General features: G+C 39.6%; 1 protein-coding gene across 34 annotated transcripts in view; it reads left to right on the top strand.

The window, feature by feature from the left end:
- The window catches only part of Pbrm1 (polybromo 1), a 110,196-nt gene that overhangs the window by 71,159 nt on the left and 21,562 nt on the right, over positions 1 to 17,475 (top strand). For 32 of the 34 annotated variants that reach the window (XM_028891258.1, XM_028891244.1, XM_028891229.1 and 29 more), the window contains 5 exons: positions 2,756 to 2,941; positions 4,133 to 4,290; positions 5,029 to 5,292; positions 8,351 to 8,496; positions 10,108 to 10,265. In XM_028891258.1, the coding sequence (XP_028747091.1) occupies positions 2,756 to 2,941; positions 4,133 to 4,290; positions 5,029 to 5,292; positions 8,351 to 8,496; positions 10,108 to 10,265 (912 nt within the window). The remainder of the gene's footprint in view (positions 1 to 2,755; positions 2,942 to 4,132; positions 4,291 to 5,028; positions 5,293 to 8,350; positions 8,497 to 10,107; positions 10,266 to 17,475) is intronic. The other 2 variants (XM_028891248.2, XM_028891223.2) reach the window with 1 other exon arrangement.

The raw sequence follows: 17,475 nt of genomic DNA, 5'->3' as shown, positions 1-17,475 counted from the left end.
GGGAAGTTACTCTTTAATTGCTGCAGTGTATTATTTGGGGGGATGAAAAGTTATAGAAATAGTGGTCGTGATTATATAACACTGAATGTCCACTTTTGTGCTAATATTCTATTGTAAGTAGTCTAGGTTTTTGTTTTGTTTTTTGTCATGGTCTCAGTTTTTTCCAGTCTTTGCTTCTCACTGATCTAATTCAATTACTTCTATGTGATTGTACAAGCTCCCTTCTAATTGGTGTGTGTCTGTCATCTAAATACCCTCGGCTCAGAAGTCCCTTCTAATCATCTGAGTCATCTGGGTGTGTGATTGAGGGTCTGGTATGATTCTTCATCCAAATGATTCCTTTCATTTGAACATGTTGACAAAAAAATGCCCTCTGTGCATACATGCATAGGATAATAGTTACAGATACTCTAATTCAAAATGAAAGAGATGAAAGAAAGTGTTGAGAAATTTCATTAATTTTTGAATCCAGCTAGACAGAAGCCGTTGCATTTCTAGAATGAGAGGATTCCTCTGTGGCACAGTACTCTGGTTCAGAATTCTTCCTTGGGAAAGGTGTTTGTAACTGAGTGACTAGTTGGCTTATTTCTTGTCTATAAAGGTGAAGGGGTTAGGTAGCCTTTTTTTGTTTTTTTTTTCCATTTTGTACACTGCTTCTATTAGTACAGTTTTCTGATTCTGCTTGTATAAAATTCTCAGAAACTTGGCAAAGCCCTTAGATCCAGAGTGAGTCTACTTGGTGTAGACTTTTGGAGATTAATTTGGAATATGCACTTAAATTCAAATGCTTGTTGCCAGCATTTTAATTTATGGGAAACTATCCTTAGAAAGTTGAATGTAGAAAGAGTCTGTTAGCACAAGTTTCTGAGAGTGAGACGCATTGGGAGAGCTACTGGTAAAATGCTAAATGCAACACCAGCAGCCACAGGCAAGACTCGGACAAAAGTTTTACAGTTTTGAAATGAAATGTGTTTATCTCTCTCCTCTTCATTTTTGTTAGTATTTTAAATCTGAAGATGCATTTAATGGAATCTCAACCAAAGTATCTTTACCACATGCACATTTTATTTCTTTGTGTTGATCTTAAAATTTGTCAAAGAGGTTATTGATACTTGAGAAGTTTGGTTATAGTGTCAAAAGGCATCATCTGAACTAAGTGATTAGGGGAGGCATCACCACAAATTAAATGCTTTTAGTTTTTTTATGCCTGGGACTATGCCGAATTGATGTGGCAAAATCTGGTGGCACTGGCATTGGCCATGAATCCCAATAAGGTGGTTCCCTCTGTAAGAGAAAAGCGAAGATCATGGAGGTGAGCATGTAGGAAAAGCCCATAGAATTTATAGGGGAGGGAGCTCTATGTGCTAAATGACCTGGAAGCAGAAGGCAGCCTCCCCAGAAAGAAGAGTACCTGTCTCAAGACTCCATTGACTGCATGTACTACATGATAGAGAACAATAGGAAGGACCATAAGCTTTGGCCCAAAGTAAGATACTCTAAAACAGGATTACATATCTGAATCAGTAGTAGAGAACTAGCCTAATATAGCCATGGCCTTGTTTGATCCCTATCACTGTCAAAAATTAGATTAAAAGTATGTTTTTTAACAGATTCAGAATAAGATAAACATCTATAAATGTTTTTTACCTAGTGGAGTGTTAAGCCTTTGATACTTTGGGGAAAATGATAGAGATTGAGTGAATAGTCTGTGCCCCAGTCTGAAGTCTCCTCCTGGGCTTGAAAAGCCAGAGTCAAGAAACATAAAGCTTTAGATGAAGCTGACCAGTTCTCATGGTATCAGGTTATACACACAAATCCACATTCAAACACAATCTGCTTGGGAATCTTTCTTGGGAAGAAACTATCTCTCAGAAGTTCCAGGCTCCATTTTTATATTTAATGTTACATTTATATTGGATAGTTTCCATAAGAGACTCACAGAAGCTAGACAGTGGTCATCCACGACTTCAAGTGACTTCCGTGTCTGTTTTCCAACCACATTTTTCTTTTCAACCAGAATTCGCTACCCAAAGATTTTGTTTATTTTATTTTATGTATATAAGTGCTCTATCTGCATGTGCACCTTTATGTTGAAGGAGGGCATCAGATCCCACTATAGATGGTTGTGAGCCACCATGTGGTTCCTGGGAATCGAACTCAGGACCTCTGGAAGAGCTGCCAGTGCTCTTAACCTCTGAGTCATCTCTCCAGCCCCGCCTTTCTGAATTCTTAAAAATTAGTATAGGAGTGTATATCATTGAAGTGATTTGTCTTATAGAATAGTTACTTAAATTGTTGTCAGTTTGTTTTCATTCAGAAAGGCTGTTTTGAGGCTAGCTATAATGGTGAACATATATAGTTCCAGCTACTTGGGAGCCTGGGGCAGGACTAGAGCACTTGAACCTGTGAATTCAAGAACTAGACAGCTTAATGAGACCCTCCCTCATCTCAAAAAATCAAAATGCAGTTTGAGGTAAAGACTACTGAGAATATGCTGCTGCTGCTGCTGCTTTTACTGTTCCTCTCTTTGAATGCCACACAAAGAATTAAGTATAGCCAGATATGGTGGCTCATCCCTATAGTGCAAGTAAACCCAAGCTGGAGGCTAGTTTGGGCTGCATAGAGAGATCCTCAAAAAAAGAGACAAGGGAGGGAAGGAAAGAAAGAAAAAATTTAGTTTATTAGTATGATGTGTTTAAATGTTTGACACCCACAGTCTTTTACTGAGTATCCTTTTTTTCCCCCCAAATCCAAGAAGCTGAAAAAAGTGAAGATTCCTCCGGTTCTGCAGGCCTCTCAGGCTTACATCGTACATACAGCCAGGACTGCAGCTTTAAGAACAGCATGTATCATGTTGGAGATTATGTCTATGTTGAACCTGCAGAGGCCAATCTACAACCACATATAGTCTGTATTGAGAGACTGTGGGAGGATTCAGCTGGTAAGTTTGTTTTAAATTGAAGGACAGGTACTAGGAAGATGCCTCGGTAGCTAAGAGCACTTGCTGCTCTTGCAGAGGACCTGAGTTCAGTTCCCAACACCTACATCATAGCTCACAACCATCCCTAACTCCATTTCAGGAGATCCGATGCCCTCTTCTGACTTCTGCAGGTACCAGGCACACACATGGTACACATACATACAAGTAGGCAAAACACTCATACATACACATTTTTTAATATAAAAAAATTAAGGGGCAGATTGATGCAATATGACTGTATTTACTTTTCCTTTCTCCTCTGGAAGAAAAATTTTAACTCATTTATTTAAACCTTTCAATAATAGTTACATCAATAAATACACTGTTCACTGTACTAATAAATATAATTAAGCAGCCTACTGTATATAAACATGGGATCTAACACTGTTGGGCAGTGTCACAATTGATTCAGAAATGTAACTCCTTAATGTGTAGGAAAGAGTTGTTTATTCAGTAACACTTGGAACTAAACTCTGCGTAGGATGACAGAGATTCAGAAGAGCAAAAGTCTCATGTTTTTGTCTAGCAAATTTTTTCCAATGAATGTCACAAAGAAAGAAAAAATATTATAAGCAAACATGTAACTGAGCCTATAATTTCTTGTCAAGGGCCTCCCTTAAGAAAATGCCTTTCAGCTGGTTTGGTGGCACATACCTGCCATCATAACACTTAGAAGGTTGACGTCAGCCTGGGCTACAGTGAGACCTGTCTTAAAACAGAAAACTAAAACAATAAAAAAAGAAAGTTGCCTTTGAGACATTAAGAATGAAGCTAACAGCAGGTACAAGTGTAGTATAGGCAATCCAATTCTTTAAGCTACCAATCAGGTGAAATGCTTTTGGATTCCATCACCTTTTTGTAAAAATGTTCTTCCCTGTGCCTGCTTCTCCACTGAAGCACAGGGATCTAGTGTGTATCAGCCTGCAGCTCTTCTACCCTCTTCTGTGCATACCTCTAAAAGGGAAATGGTTCTCCTAGGTCTCTTAGTACCACTTTGTTTTAAAATACTAATTTCCTGTAACGTAATTCTATCAAGAAATTTTGATCTAAAACCACATGGCATAATATCATAATGGCTTGGTAAAGTATTTCCTAATTCTGCAAAGAATATGAGATTTCTGTTAATAATTCTTTTCTTTCTCTGTTTTTGAGGTGAAAAATGGTTGTATGGCTGTTGGTTTTATCGGCCAAATGAAACATTCCATTTGGCTACACGAAAATTTCTGGAAAAAGAAGTTTTTAAGAGTGACTATTATAATAAAGTTCCTGTTAGTAAAATTCTAGGCAAATGTGTAGTCATGTTTGTCAAGGTAAGAAACTCATTCATTCCACTAATGTCATTCCCTGGAAATACAATTTAAAAATATAAAACTCTGTAGTTAAAAACTCTGTTTCAAACATCTTTAGCCTGTGTCTGTATATAAGAAATTAACATAAACCAGGCAGTGGTGGCTCATGCCTTTAATCCCAGCATTCAGGAGGTAGAGCCAAGTGAATCTCTGTGAGTTAGTTCTAGGCCAGCCTGGTCTACAGAGTGAGTTCCAGGACAGACTCCAAAAATACACAGAGAAACCCTGTCTCGAAAACCCAAGGAAAAAAATTATCATGAATATAATTGTGAGAGACCGTTTGCTGTATATTTTTCACTTACACACAAATATATTGTTTTTGTGTTGCTGGGCTATTTTGCAAGGATGATGTTTTCTGAAAGGTAATCATTACCAATTATCAGTTTTGTTTTTAGGTAATAAGATGTGCTATTTTTCATATATGCACATGAGACCTGTCCAAAGCTTTAAGAACATTTTCACAATATGGAAAGTATATATTTTCAAAGGGCAATCAGAACAATAAATAGAATTCATATTTATCATTAAAGGGTATATAGCCAAGGAAATACCCCCCTGTTATCTAGCAATTTACCTTTTATTGTCAGAAAGTTTTAATAGTTCAATGTTAGGTTGATTGATTTTTAACATTTGTTTTTATTTTGGGGTTACTTTTCAGAAAATTTACCTATTTGTGTTATTATTCCCAACCCATCCCAGGAATACTTTAAATTATGCCCAGAAAACTTTCGAGATGAGGATGTTTTTGTCTGTGAATCAAGATATTCTGCCAAAACCAAATCTTTTAAGAAAATTAAACTGTGGACAATGCCCATCAGCTCAGTTAGATTTGTCCCTCGGGATGTGCCCTTGCCTGTGGTTCGAGTGGCCTCTGTATTTGCAAATGCAGATAAAGGGGATGATGAGAAGAATACAGACAACTCGGAGGACAATCGAGCTGAAGACAATTTTAACTTGGAAAAGGTACGTGGATAGTAACGACCTAGAAATGAACTTTAACCTTAAAATATCTATTCCAGAAAGTAAATTAATATATTTAAACTCAAAAAAGAAAAAAAATTGAGGGTATAAAACCTTAGTCAAACAAAGAGGAAGAAACTCAGGGAAAAAGAAAAAAATAATTAAAAGTAGTATATAAAGTAAGTCAAGGGGCCAGGGCAGAGGCAGGGGGATCTCTGTGAGTTTGTGACTAGCCTGGTCTGCAGAGTGAGTTCCAAGACAGCCTGGGCTACACAGAGAAACCCTATCTCGAAAAACCAAAATTAAATAAATGAAAGTAAATCTAGGGGGCAAGAGGCTGGAGAAATGGCTTAACCTCTAAGAGCACTAGCTGCTCTTTCAGAGGACCCAGGTTTGATCTCAGCACTCACGTGGCAGCTCACAACCAGCTCTAACTCCTATTCCAGGGGATCTGGCTTCTGCAGGCACCAGGCATGCACTAGGTGTATAGACATACTGTGCAGGCAGAATATTCATGAAAAAGTAAATCAAAGAGACCAGTGAGGATTGAGTATATGCTCAACATCCATAGGTGGATTCTTTTTAACTCTTTGTAGGACTGCTATAATTAAAAGCTGTTTAAACTGGCCATGGTGGCACATCCCTTTAATCCCAGTATTCGGGCATCAGAGACAGGCTTATCTCTTGAGTTTGAGGCCTGCCTGGTCTGCAGAGTAAGTTCCAAAACAGCCAAAGAAACCCTGTCCAAAAAATAAAATAAAAAAAGCTGTTTAAACTACTTGATATTATAGAAATGAAAATCCTCCTTAGTTCATTGTATAAAGCCAGAGCAAACTATGTTCCACACCCTTCAAAGTTCATGAGAAAACTGTGCCTTGGTCTCATGTATGATATCAATATAAAAATTGAGGCAATAGTATTTTTATAAGTGAAATCAAAGCCATTTTAAAACAACATGATCAAAATGATCAAGGAAGGAAAGCTTCCACTTAGGAAAGAAAGGATTATTCAAAATAAATGTTTTTTTGTTGTTGTTATTTTGTGGTTTATTTATTTACTTATTTTGGTTTTTCGAAGTAGGGTTTACTCTGTGTAACAGTCCTGGCTGTCCTGAAACTCACTCTGTTATTGACCTGGCTGGCCTCAAACTCACAGAGATCAGCTTGCCTCTGTCTCCCGAGTGCTGGTTAAAAGCATGTGCCACCACTGCCTGACTCAAAGTTTTTTATATTTCATTAGATTACTAGTTTTTTGGTTTTTTTTTTTTTTTTACTAAGATTTTTATATCACTTATGCTTTCTAATAACCCCATCTGGGGGGCACACTGCCGTTTATTTTATACATGAAGAAATCAAGCAGAAGAAATCAGGTAATTTGCCCTCTGTTGCTGCACGTAGTAGATAATTTATTCAGAACCAGAATGCATCATGTTTATGTCATAAAACTATATTATTTCTTGCCATAATGGAATCAGTAAAAATAATACAAATTTAAAATATCCGAGTTATTAACATTAAAAATGAAGCGTGTCCTAGAGGCCAGGGTAAGGTACCAAACTAGTGGTTGGCACTCCTCCCCCTGCTGTACCTGCCTAACGGTAGGTAAGAGGCCACAGGAGAGGGCTAGTGTACCTTTTGGGGACAGAGGGTTAGAAGGACAGATCCGGACAAGGAGGGAGGCTTCTAACTGGACTCCTTGGGAAGTAGAGGTCTCTTTCAGTGCCTCCTCTGCCTCCAGCCTGTGCTCATCTGCCCTCCCAGGAATGTAGAGCAGGTCTGAAGAGGAAGGCTTCAGGCAAGCCTTCCAGAGGATCCTCCCTCATCACTCTGCCAGGTCTCCTGAGTTTACCTGCTCTGCCACTCCTCTTTCCTATTTAGTCTGCTGTGTGCGTCTGTGGTGTGAGAAACCAGTTCTCACACTCATTTCTGCTGTGTTATGAATGCCTTCCCTGGGGGTTTCACAGAGATGTAACCAGGAATTAGGACAGAAGCGATGGAGAGAATCTTTCTGTGTATCACAAAGGCAAGTTAAAGACCAGCTTGTTATATTTCTGAATCCTGCAGGGCTCAGAAAGGAGTATTACTTTCCATAGTGGGCAATAAAATGAACTATGTCATTAGAAGAGATTGAATGACATATTAATTTATAAAGATATTATTAAAAAGAAGCTGGTCCTGGTGGCACATGCTTATAATTTTAGGATTTTGGAAGGTTGAAGCAAGAGAAAGGAAAACTCGGGACCTGCTTAAACTATAGAATGAGTTCAGGGCCAACTTAGTAAGACCCTGTTTTATAAGTAAGGAAATAAAGGGTTTGAGGTATCAGTGATCGTCTAGCACATAGAGTCCTAGGTCCCATCCCTATTACCACAGAGGGAAGGGGGAAATTCTCTAAAATTAAGTAAAGAATGTTATATAGAATCTGTTCTTTTTTTATTTTGTTTGTTTGTTTTTGGCTTTTGCTTTTTGTGAAACAGGGTCTCTTTTTGTGGCCCAGCTGTCCTGGAACTGACCTCAACTCAGAGATACACCTGCCTCTGCCTCCCGAGTACTGGGATTAAAATTGTGCACCACCACCACCTGGCTAGAATTTGTTCCTTCTACTGTAGTGAATTTGTCTACTTCTAAATGAATGTTAGTAAATTTTTTCCAGTATTTTTTCTCAAAAATCTAATCCCCTCTGAGCAGTGGTGACACACACCTTTAATCGCAGCACTTGGGAGGTAGAGGCAGGTGGATCTCTGTTGAGTTCAAGGCCTGCCTGGTCTACAGAATGAGTTTCTTTCAGGACAGCCAGCCAGGACTACACAGAAAAACCCTCTCAAAATAAGTAAATACATAAAAGTCCAATCCCGGAAGCGGGGTATAAAAATGTAACATTTTATGAAAATTATAAGTTTGAAATGAATACAATACTTAAGAGTTTGATTTTCACAATTTAATGTTTGGTTTCTCAACTTTCACAAAAAAAAGTTACTTATAGTTGTTTCTTCAGTTAATTTGGAGTCTCTGTCTGCTCCTTGCTTGTTATCTGCCGGTCTTTAACCAGTTCCTTTCCACAGGAAAAAGAAGATGTTCCTGTGGAGATGTCCAATGGTGAACCAGGTTGCCACTACTTTGAGCAGCTTCATTACAATGACATGTGGCTGAAGGTTGGCGACTGTGTCTTCATCAAATCCCATGGCTTGGTGCGCCCTCGTGTGGGCAGGTGAATTAGGGAAGATGAGGTTGGGGCTGAGAGTTGAGGCTTAGTATTCCACACTCAGAACGAAGACAAAAGTCCCTCCCCTGGCTATTTCTCCAGCTTCCTCACGCCACGTTTCCTCTGCTCCTACTTCTGTGGCAAGTAGAGTAGTGTATGCATGTGTATAACCCTAGCGATTGGAAGGCTAAGGCAGGAAGAGCAAGGGTTCCAGACCAGATCCTGTCTCAAAACAAACACTCAGAGAATGAAAGATAGTTTTACTTCAGGGGAGCTGTGTTCAAATGAGAAAATAGACAAGCATCTTGCATAAGTAAAGATGTATGTTAGCTCCTGATACATACTGTTGAAATTGGAGCCAGTAAGGGGTCAGAACAGAGAAAATGATCTGTATAGATTTCACTAAGAATCTGGAAGTTGAGCTAACATGAAGAAATGGTAAGAATTGTGAATATCAGAGAAAACATTCCAAGCAGAATTAATAGTCAGTATAAAGGCTTGAGAGATAAGTGCACCACACTTAAACCAGAAGTTTGCTACTAGCAGAGTGAACCCTGTGTAAGGTAGTAGGGTAATATGCAAATCATATAAGGTTTCAAAGACCATTGTGGACACTTGAACTTTTGTAGAGTTAAATAAAGTGTCTTTGTATTGTTTCAAGCAGAGAAGTAACATTTGACTCTGATTTATTATGATTGCTCTGCTTTCTCCTTATTGAGACTGAAAGGGTTCAAGAATGAAAGCAAGGAGATCTGCCAGGAGGCTATTGTAATAATCCAGGCAAGAATGATAGCCTCTTTTTTGTTGTTGTTTTTTTTTGTTTTGGTTTGGTGTTTTTTTGTTTTTTTTTTTGTTTGTTTTGTTGTTGTTGTTGTTGTTGTTTGTTTTGTTTTGTTTTGAGATAGGGTTTCTCTGTGTAGCTTTGGAGCCTGTCGTCCTGGGTCTCACTCTGTAGAGCAGGCTAGTCTCGAACTCACAGAGATCCGCTTGGCTCTGCCTCCTGAGTGCTGGGATTAAAGGTGTGCGCCACCACCGCCCGGCTAAATGACAGCCTCTTAAATGTGGCTGGTTACACACAGTGGTATTTAGGAGGCCAGGCTAATAGCATTCCTAACCAGTGGATTATAGAGTCCAAGAGTAGAGCAGTCGGGGGACTCCTGTAAACTGGTGTAGTGAACTGAAAGGTTTACTTAGTATTCACTGAAATGAAAATACTGCTTTATGTCTGGAACCCTGGAAATAGGGGATTTTACGTTGATAGATCTTCCACCAAAAGCTGTGAACCTCTGTTTTGAAGGAATGCTTGCCAAATCCAGTGACAAATGATTAGTTGTTTTCATCCTGAACATCTCAGGAAGAAAACCTGAGAGTTGGATAAAATGATTTCGTTACAAACCTTGATACTGTGTTAAGGTCTTTTCTCACCCAGTGGCCAATTGTCCTGTTCTCTTTTCAGAGTGTCTTCTCTGAAAGGTGTCTTAAAGAGTGAGGAGCACCCATGAAATTCCTCTAAATGCTGTATACCGTTACATTTTAGTTAGTAGAGTTTTTATTAGATAATCATTCAAGACTAAACTTATCATAACTTCATTTCTCTATTCCCTCCCCCCCCCCAAGAATTGAAAAAGTATGGGTTCGAGATGGAGCTGCATATTTTTATGGCCCCATCTTCATTCACCCAGAAGAAACAGAACATGAGCCCACAAAAATGTTCTACAAAAAGGAAGTGTTTCTGAGTAATCTGGAAGAAACCTGCCCCATGAGCTGTATTCTAGGTAGGTATTTGTCCTTTTTCATCACAGTTGTTCTGTAAAACATCAATTAAATACTGCTGCTCAGCAAGGCGCTCTTCTAGACATTGCATCTGTAGCAGTATAAAAATATCAAGGTCTTTGCTTTCATAGACATTGGAGCAAAAGTTGGGGAGTCAGTAAAAAACAGAGAACACCAGGTGGTAACTAGAGTTTAAATGAAAATAAAACAAAGGAGATTGACAATAGTGTTGAGGCAAGGTCATGTGATTGGCCAAAATTTGCTGATTGATGCTATGTGAATTGACCCTAGTATAGTTTAAAAATATACAAAAGAGAATGATCTGAGGCTCTGTTCTAGGTCTAGCAAATGTGTTGTTTTAGATTGTCTGTTTATGTTTGATATCTAAAAGGGTCAGGTAGCTAGAACATGGGAGGGAATGTGGTGTAAGGAATGGATGGGCCCTTAGAGTGTTCTGGATACTCATATAGTAGGCCTTATAGATAGTGCAGTGATTGGGCTTAAAAGGAAATCGTAGTCATGTTGAGCAGAGCTGTGATGTGAGGTGACAGACACATTAGCGGTAAGAATCATTATGGATGCTGTGTGAACAGTGTTGTAAGAGTAAGGTAGGGTATAGGGAGAATAGTCTAATGATTCAATTTCTGTTAGAGTCTTCAACTTGATCATTTTATTTTCTCCATTCCAAACCAATGTCTTGAGTTCTCTTTGGTCATCTACCTAGCATTCCTAGTGGTATTTGATAGGTTTCCTGTAGCCCAATAATAGGTTTCTCTGCCAATGCAGTAAGCTAGATCAAGCCAAAATAAAAAGTAAAAGACCAGGTATATTTGAGCAAAGCAACTCTCTGGTAAGTCCTCCAGCTCCTAGAGATCACATGACCAGTCTAGAGGAGGGGGCTTAAATACCCTGTAGACATGGGGTGATGGTGTGTCTTCCATAAGCAGGGTTTGTGCCCAATTATAATGCTTTGGGCAGGGATTGGGGGGCTGGCAGCCTCAGGAGGAGCTGCCACTTGGCGGTTTTTCTGAGAAGGCAGGGAGGAATGGCCAGATGAAGTAGGGCTGAGCTGGAGATCGCAGCCACACAGTATTCTGTTTCTTAGATCTAGTTGTGTGCATCATCGTATGCTAACAGTGTTGCCAGCTGTTCTGTCTCCCCAAGCCCTGAGAGCCTCTAGATCACACACTAGCCGTGCTACATCCCTTGAGAAGGCTTTCTGAAAGATGACCAGTTAGAAGCTTTACAATGATGGTCAGTGTTCTGTGGATCCCCCACCAACACTCCAAGTTAGAGGTTGAACCCTCTACCATTAACCTGAATAGCTACAATAGTACGCCCTGATTGTTCATGGTTTTAAATGAGCCACCATGGATCACAACCAAAGGGAAATCTTCAGATTCAAACATAGGTTAGTCTTTATTTGATGAGGATGTTAGCTCAGTTGTTTTGGTACTTATAATTATTTTCAGAATTATATGTGGCAAAACTGTTCAGTTATCCAGAGCATTTTCAACTTTCTGTCATTGGGAAAATGAACTAAGACCAGTGAAGTCATTAAACTCTTTGCCTTTCTGTAGCAGAAAATATCTTCCTTTTAAATTCTGATCCAGACTGAAGTGATACCAAAGTCACTTTCTATTTGTAAGCCCAGCAGAATTAAAAAGAAGCATAATGAGGGTGAGACTAAAGCTTCCCTTTGTTAGGGCAGCTATATAATTTGTTGGCTTAATTTTTATTTAATTTTAGTTTTTGTATAACTTTTTTTTTAAAGATTATTTATTATGTATGCAGTGTTCTGCCTGCATGTCTGCCTGCACACGAGAAGAGGGCACCAGATCTCATAAATATTTGTGAGCCACCATGTGGTTGCTGGGAATTGAACTCAGGACCTCTGGAGAACAGCCAATGCTCTTAACCTCTGAGCCATCTCTCCAGCCCTGTACAGCTTTTCATATGACTTTTTTACCTTTTATTCTTTGACAGAGGAGAAACACCATGGTCCCTCAGTAGAACCCAAAGAGCATTGCCTCTAGCAATATGTTCATAGGCACTTAGAAGATTCCAGAAGTGTAGCTCATCACAAAATAATATGTACTGCTCCAGGAACAGTATTGAGTGATGCCAAAAGAATCTTAGAAAGAACATCTGAGACATAAATGCTTCAGTGTTTTTTGTTTGTTTGTTTGTTTGTTTTTGAGGGGGGTCTCACATAGTTATGACTGTCCTAGAACTCACTATATAGACCAGGATGGCCTCAAACTCACAGAGATCTATCTCCCTCTATCTCCCAAGTGTGCGCCACAATGTCCGGCTCAGCCTACCTCAGTCTTGTTTTGTTTTTTTTTTTTTAAAGAGAGATGATGTCTCACAATAAAGCCCTGACTGTCCTGGAACTCGATATGTAGACCACGCTGGCCTTAAACTTAGATCTGCTGGCCTTAGCCTTCAAGTGCTAGGATTAAAAAGCATGTGCTAGGGGGCTGGAGAGATGGCTCAGAGGTTATGAGCACTGGCTGATCTTCCAGAGGACTCGGGTTCAATTTCCAGCACCCACATGGCCGCGCACAGCTGTCACTCCAGTTTCAGAGGATCTAGCACCCTCCCACAGACATACATGCCAGCAAAACACCAATGCACACAAAATTAAAACAATAAAGAAATTAACGTAAAAGCATTTGCTAACATACCCAGTTCCATTTTTTTTCTTACTTATTTCTAAGGTGTATGTATATTTTCCCTGCACATATATCTATACATCATGTATGTTGCCCAAGGAAGCGAGAAGAGGGTATTGTATCCTCCAGAACTGTAGCTATAGAGTTATCAGCCAGCATGTGGGTGCTGGAAACATACCTGGGCCCTCTGCAAGATAGCAGCCATGCCCTTACTGCTGAGCCATCTTACCACCATCGCTGCAAACTCACCCTTGAGTTTAAAGAAAGGATAGAGAGAAGCTGTATTCCCAGAGCAGCCATCCATGTCCCCACAATGTAGGCTGGGTTCAGAGGAAACTCTGGAAAGCCTTGGTGTTTACTCATTGAGATGGCATGAACATTGTTAGCAATGGACTCTTATCTTAGTAAATTGTTTTAAAAGACAGATGTTGAGCCAAGGCAATGGTATAGACCAGTATTCCCAGGTACTTGCAGGCTAGTATCACAGGAATTTGAAGTTAGGCTGAGCAACATAATGAGACCTATATACAAAATTTTAACGGGGTGGGGCATGGCAAAATGGCTGATGAGGTAGAAGACACTTGCCACCAAACCTGATGATGACCTTAATTCAATCCCTGGCACTGCACAGTAGAGGGAGAGAACTGACTCTTGCAAGTAGTCCTCTGACATCCTCATGTGCTACCCTGCTCACACACACACACACAGGGGGAAAAGGTTCTTTTGAGACAGATCTCACGCAGCCTGTAGCCCAGGTTGGCTTGGGACTCTATGTAGACCAGTCTGCCCTAAAACCCATGAGAACTGTCTGACTCTGTCTCCTGAATGCTGAGTTTAAAGACGTGAAAGTAAAAAGAAAAAAAAATTAAATTCCTAAGGAAAAAAAAGTAACACATAAGGGCTGGAGAGATGGTTCGGCAGTTAAGCGCACAGACGACTCTTCCAGAGGACCTAAGTTCAATTCCCAGCACCCACAGGGCAGCTCATAACTGACTGTAACTCCATTTCCAGCATACCTGACACCTTCACACAGACATACATGCAAGAAAACACCAATGCACATAAAGTACAAATAAACAATTTTTTTTTTAAGTAATACATCTTAACAAGTAGGTAGAACTAGGCTTTCCTAAAAGCTGAATAAAGGCTGGTAGCTAAATCACAGTCAATACTTTAGGCAATGGGGATAGTTCAGAGAGCATTCAGACTACCCAATCAGAGACCTCTACTGTCAAAGCCCCAGCAGATGGCAGTTGCTGAAAGGAATGTGTTAGACCAGGAGGCTAGAGATGAGCTAGCAAAAATCTCCCAAGACTTAAAAACGGGGGACTTCGAGCTGGTACCTAGGTTGGCTTTTTTCCCTACAAGATGGAATTCAGTGCAAAGTAAGTGATAGATGCTCTGAGAGTGAAAAATCACCAAAATGTCACCTGCTAATGACTGCTGGAAGCCTGGAAGCTCTTCTTCAGCCCCTCTCTCGGGCTGTCCCAGATAAGCTAAGGATACAGCTGGCTCTGACCAGCCCGCCCTGGAATGTGGCTAGCATTTGAAGGCATTCTGGAGACCCACTAAACAATATCTACTAGATGAACAGCTTAGGAACATGACCAGTCACGTTAAAGATCTCTGAAATCTTACTGATGCTAAGCCAAACCTATGCTATCCTCTCGCATTTGCCTGTTGGACCAACAGGAAAACCCTCATCCAGAACTCCAGCTTTAGCATCGTCCTCATTCTGACCTCCTGCTTACAAACAACCATGACAGTTGTTTGTAAGGTGGTATTTTGAGGATATGATTGTTGTTTATAAGAAAAGTGGCCATTGCACGATCATCTCTCTCCAGAGTATTCCTTTCAGCTCTTGAAATGCTATTAGGAATGACATTTAGACATTTTCTCGTAATTTGGAAGAAGACTTTATATTTCAATATAAAGTTTTAATGTCAACACAATAATTAAACTAGAAATTTACTTTTCTTTCTTATTTTTAAACAAATAACATTCCTTATTTGGGGCTGGTCATGTAGCAGTAAAACTCTTGCTTAAATCCCTGGATTCCATCTCCAGGATTGCAGACAAACAAAACAGTTATTTCCCAAAGCAGCCCATCCCCTACTTTTTCTTACCACATTTTAAATATATATACTGCACTTTATGTCATTTGATACTTAGGCCCCAACTGACAATATGTGGTTAATTTGCCTTTTAGTGTGCTGTGGTCTCAATATATGTGTCCCTCTAGGATTCATAGGTCAGAACTTAATGCCAGTGGGCTCTTTTGGGAGATGCTTAGGTCGTAAAGGCTGTGCACAGAGTAGATTAACAGTTTTAGAGAGGGATTGTAGAAGTTGGTTTACTCTCTCTTCGTTCTTGTGCCCCTACTATCCATCATTCTTCAGATACCTAGAATCTTCCTCGTGCTATAAATGGGAACTTTACAGATACTAGTGTTTTCATTTGGGACTTCCTAGCTTCTAAAACTGGAAAACATTCTCTTCTTTAGAAATTGCCCATCACAGCCTAAACAGACATATGTTTTCAACAAAAATAATGTAGTCATATCACCTCACTGAGAAAATTCCATATTTGACAAAACAGACAAATTCTTTGCAAGGTTCATCCTTCAGGAAGCTTCCCACAAGTAAAGCAGCTAAAATTCATATGGGGCGTTAGGAGGGAAGGGAAATATTCCACTCTGCCTTTGGCATGGGAACTTCATATGAAGAACTCAGGCTCTCATCTTCAAGACTGTTGCTGAAGCAAAAAAAAAAAGGGGGGGGGTTGGAGAGATGGCTTAGCAGTTAAGACCACTCACTGCTCTTTCAGAAGACCCAAGTTCAATTCCCAGTACTTATATGACAGCTCACAGCTGTTTATAACTTTAGTTCCAGGGTATCCAGCACCCTCTTCTGACCTCAGTTGGCACCAGGCATGCATGTGGTGCCATAGACATATATGCAAGAAAACACAGATAAATACATTTTAAATTTTTTAAAGGGAGGATAGGTTGAAGCTAAGTTACAAAGCTCACCTATGAAGGCGATAATTAAACATTATATGGCTGTGAAACTTTGGCTGTGAAACTTTGGCTGTATTAAAGAATTGTTGGTTCTAGGCCAATGAGATGGCTGAGTAGGTGATCTGAGTTCTATTCCTGTGTCCCAGGTGATGAAAGGAGAGAATCACAAGTTATTCTCTGACATACATGTGCCTCTACATCCATAGCACATAACACACACACTGAATAAATGTAATAATATTTTTTTAAATTTATTTCTTATTTATATATGGTATGTGTGTGTATGTTAGTATATGTGTGTGAGCCCGTAGAGGCTTAAAGAGGACACTGGACCTGGAGTTACAGGAAGCTGGGTATTGTGGGCACTGGGTATTGAACTTGATCCTCTAGAAGAGCGGCAAGCACTCTTTTTTTTGGGGGGGCGGGGGGTTGAGACAGGGTTTCTCTGTGTAGTTTTGGTGCCTGTCCCAGATCTCACTCTGTAGCCCAGGCTGCCCTCGAACTCACAGAGATCTGCCTGGCTCTGCCTCCCAAGTGCTGAGATTAAAGGCGTGTGCCACCACTGCCTGGCACAGCAAGCACTCTTAACCACTGAGCCATCTCTCTCCAGCCCCCCAAAAGAAATTTTTACTCTAACAGTTTTGCCAGAATTTTTTGATGCTTCTGAGAAAAAATGGCATTGACATACCCCTGTACCACTGTTTTCACTAATATAACTTGGGTAAATCTTTTCTAAAGATTCCTATTGCAATGTATTGACTCCTACAGGGTTTAAACCAGCTTTATATCTAGAATCTTATTTCATTCTCAACATGCTATATAAGAAAGATGGTGGTATTTTCCAGAGAGGTAAAATTACTGCCCAAGGAATGGATCAGAACTAAAACTTGGATTTTATCACTTCTGTGTCAGTTTCATGAGTTTGTTTACAGCCAGTTGGGACACGTGTATGAACTGATGTGCCTGTAATATTGAGCAGGACAGGAGACATACAATGAGATGTGGTTGCTTCATTTTGACATAAACTCCACTTAGTGCTCAAAAAGTAAGATTTAGCTCCATTTTTACAAATCAAAAGGCCTTATTTGTTTGTTTGCTTTATTTATTTATGGTTTTTCAAGACAGAGTTTCTCTGTGTAACAGCTCTGGCTGTCCTAGAACTGGGTTGAATCCCTAGCATAAATAAACCAGGCATGGTGGCATATGCCCATAAACCGGATAAACACATGAAGATCAGAGAAGTTCAAGGTCTTTCTTGGCTACATAGAGTTTGAGACCAGCTTGAGATACTTGAGACTTTGTCTCAATAAAATAGCAAAGTCAAATAAAATGGTTAAATATAAAAGATACAAGTCTGTTGCTTTAAAAGATTCAATAATAATATATGTGAGGCACTCGAATTTATCCTCCACATTATACAAAAAAGGAGAAAAGAAAGATCAATGAAAATACAAGATTTAAATATCTTGGGATAAATTTAACATACCATATACCACATCTATATGAAAAAAAGTT

The sequence above is a fragment of the Peromyscus leucopus genome, chromosome 9 (genome assembly GCF_004664715.2).
Source record: "Peromyscus leucopus breed LL Stock chromosome 9, UCI_PerLeu_2.1, whole genome shotgun sequence".
NCBI lineage: Eukaryota > Metazoa > Chordata > Mammalia > Rodentia > Cricetidae > Peromyscus > Peromyscus leucopus.
The sequence above is the reverse complement of the archived record's forward strand: the minus strand, read 5'-3'. Positions and strand labels throughout refer to the sequence as shown.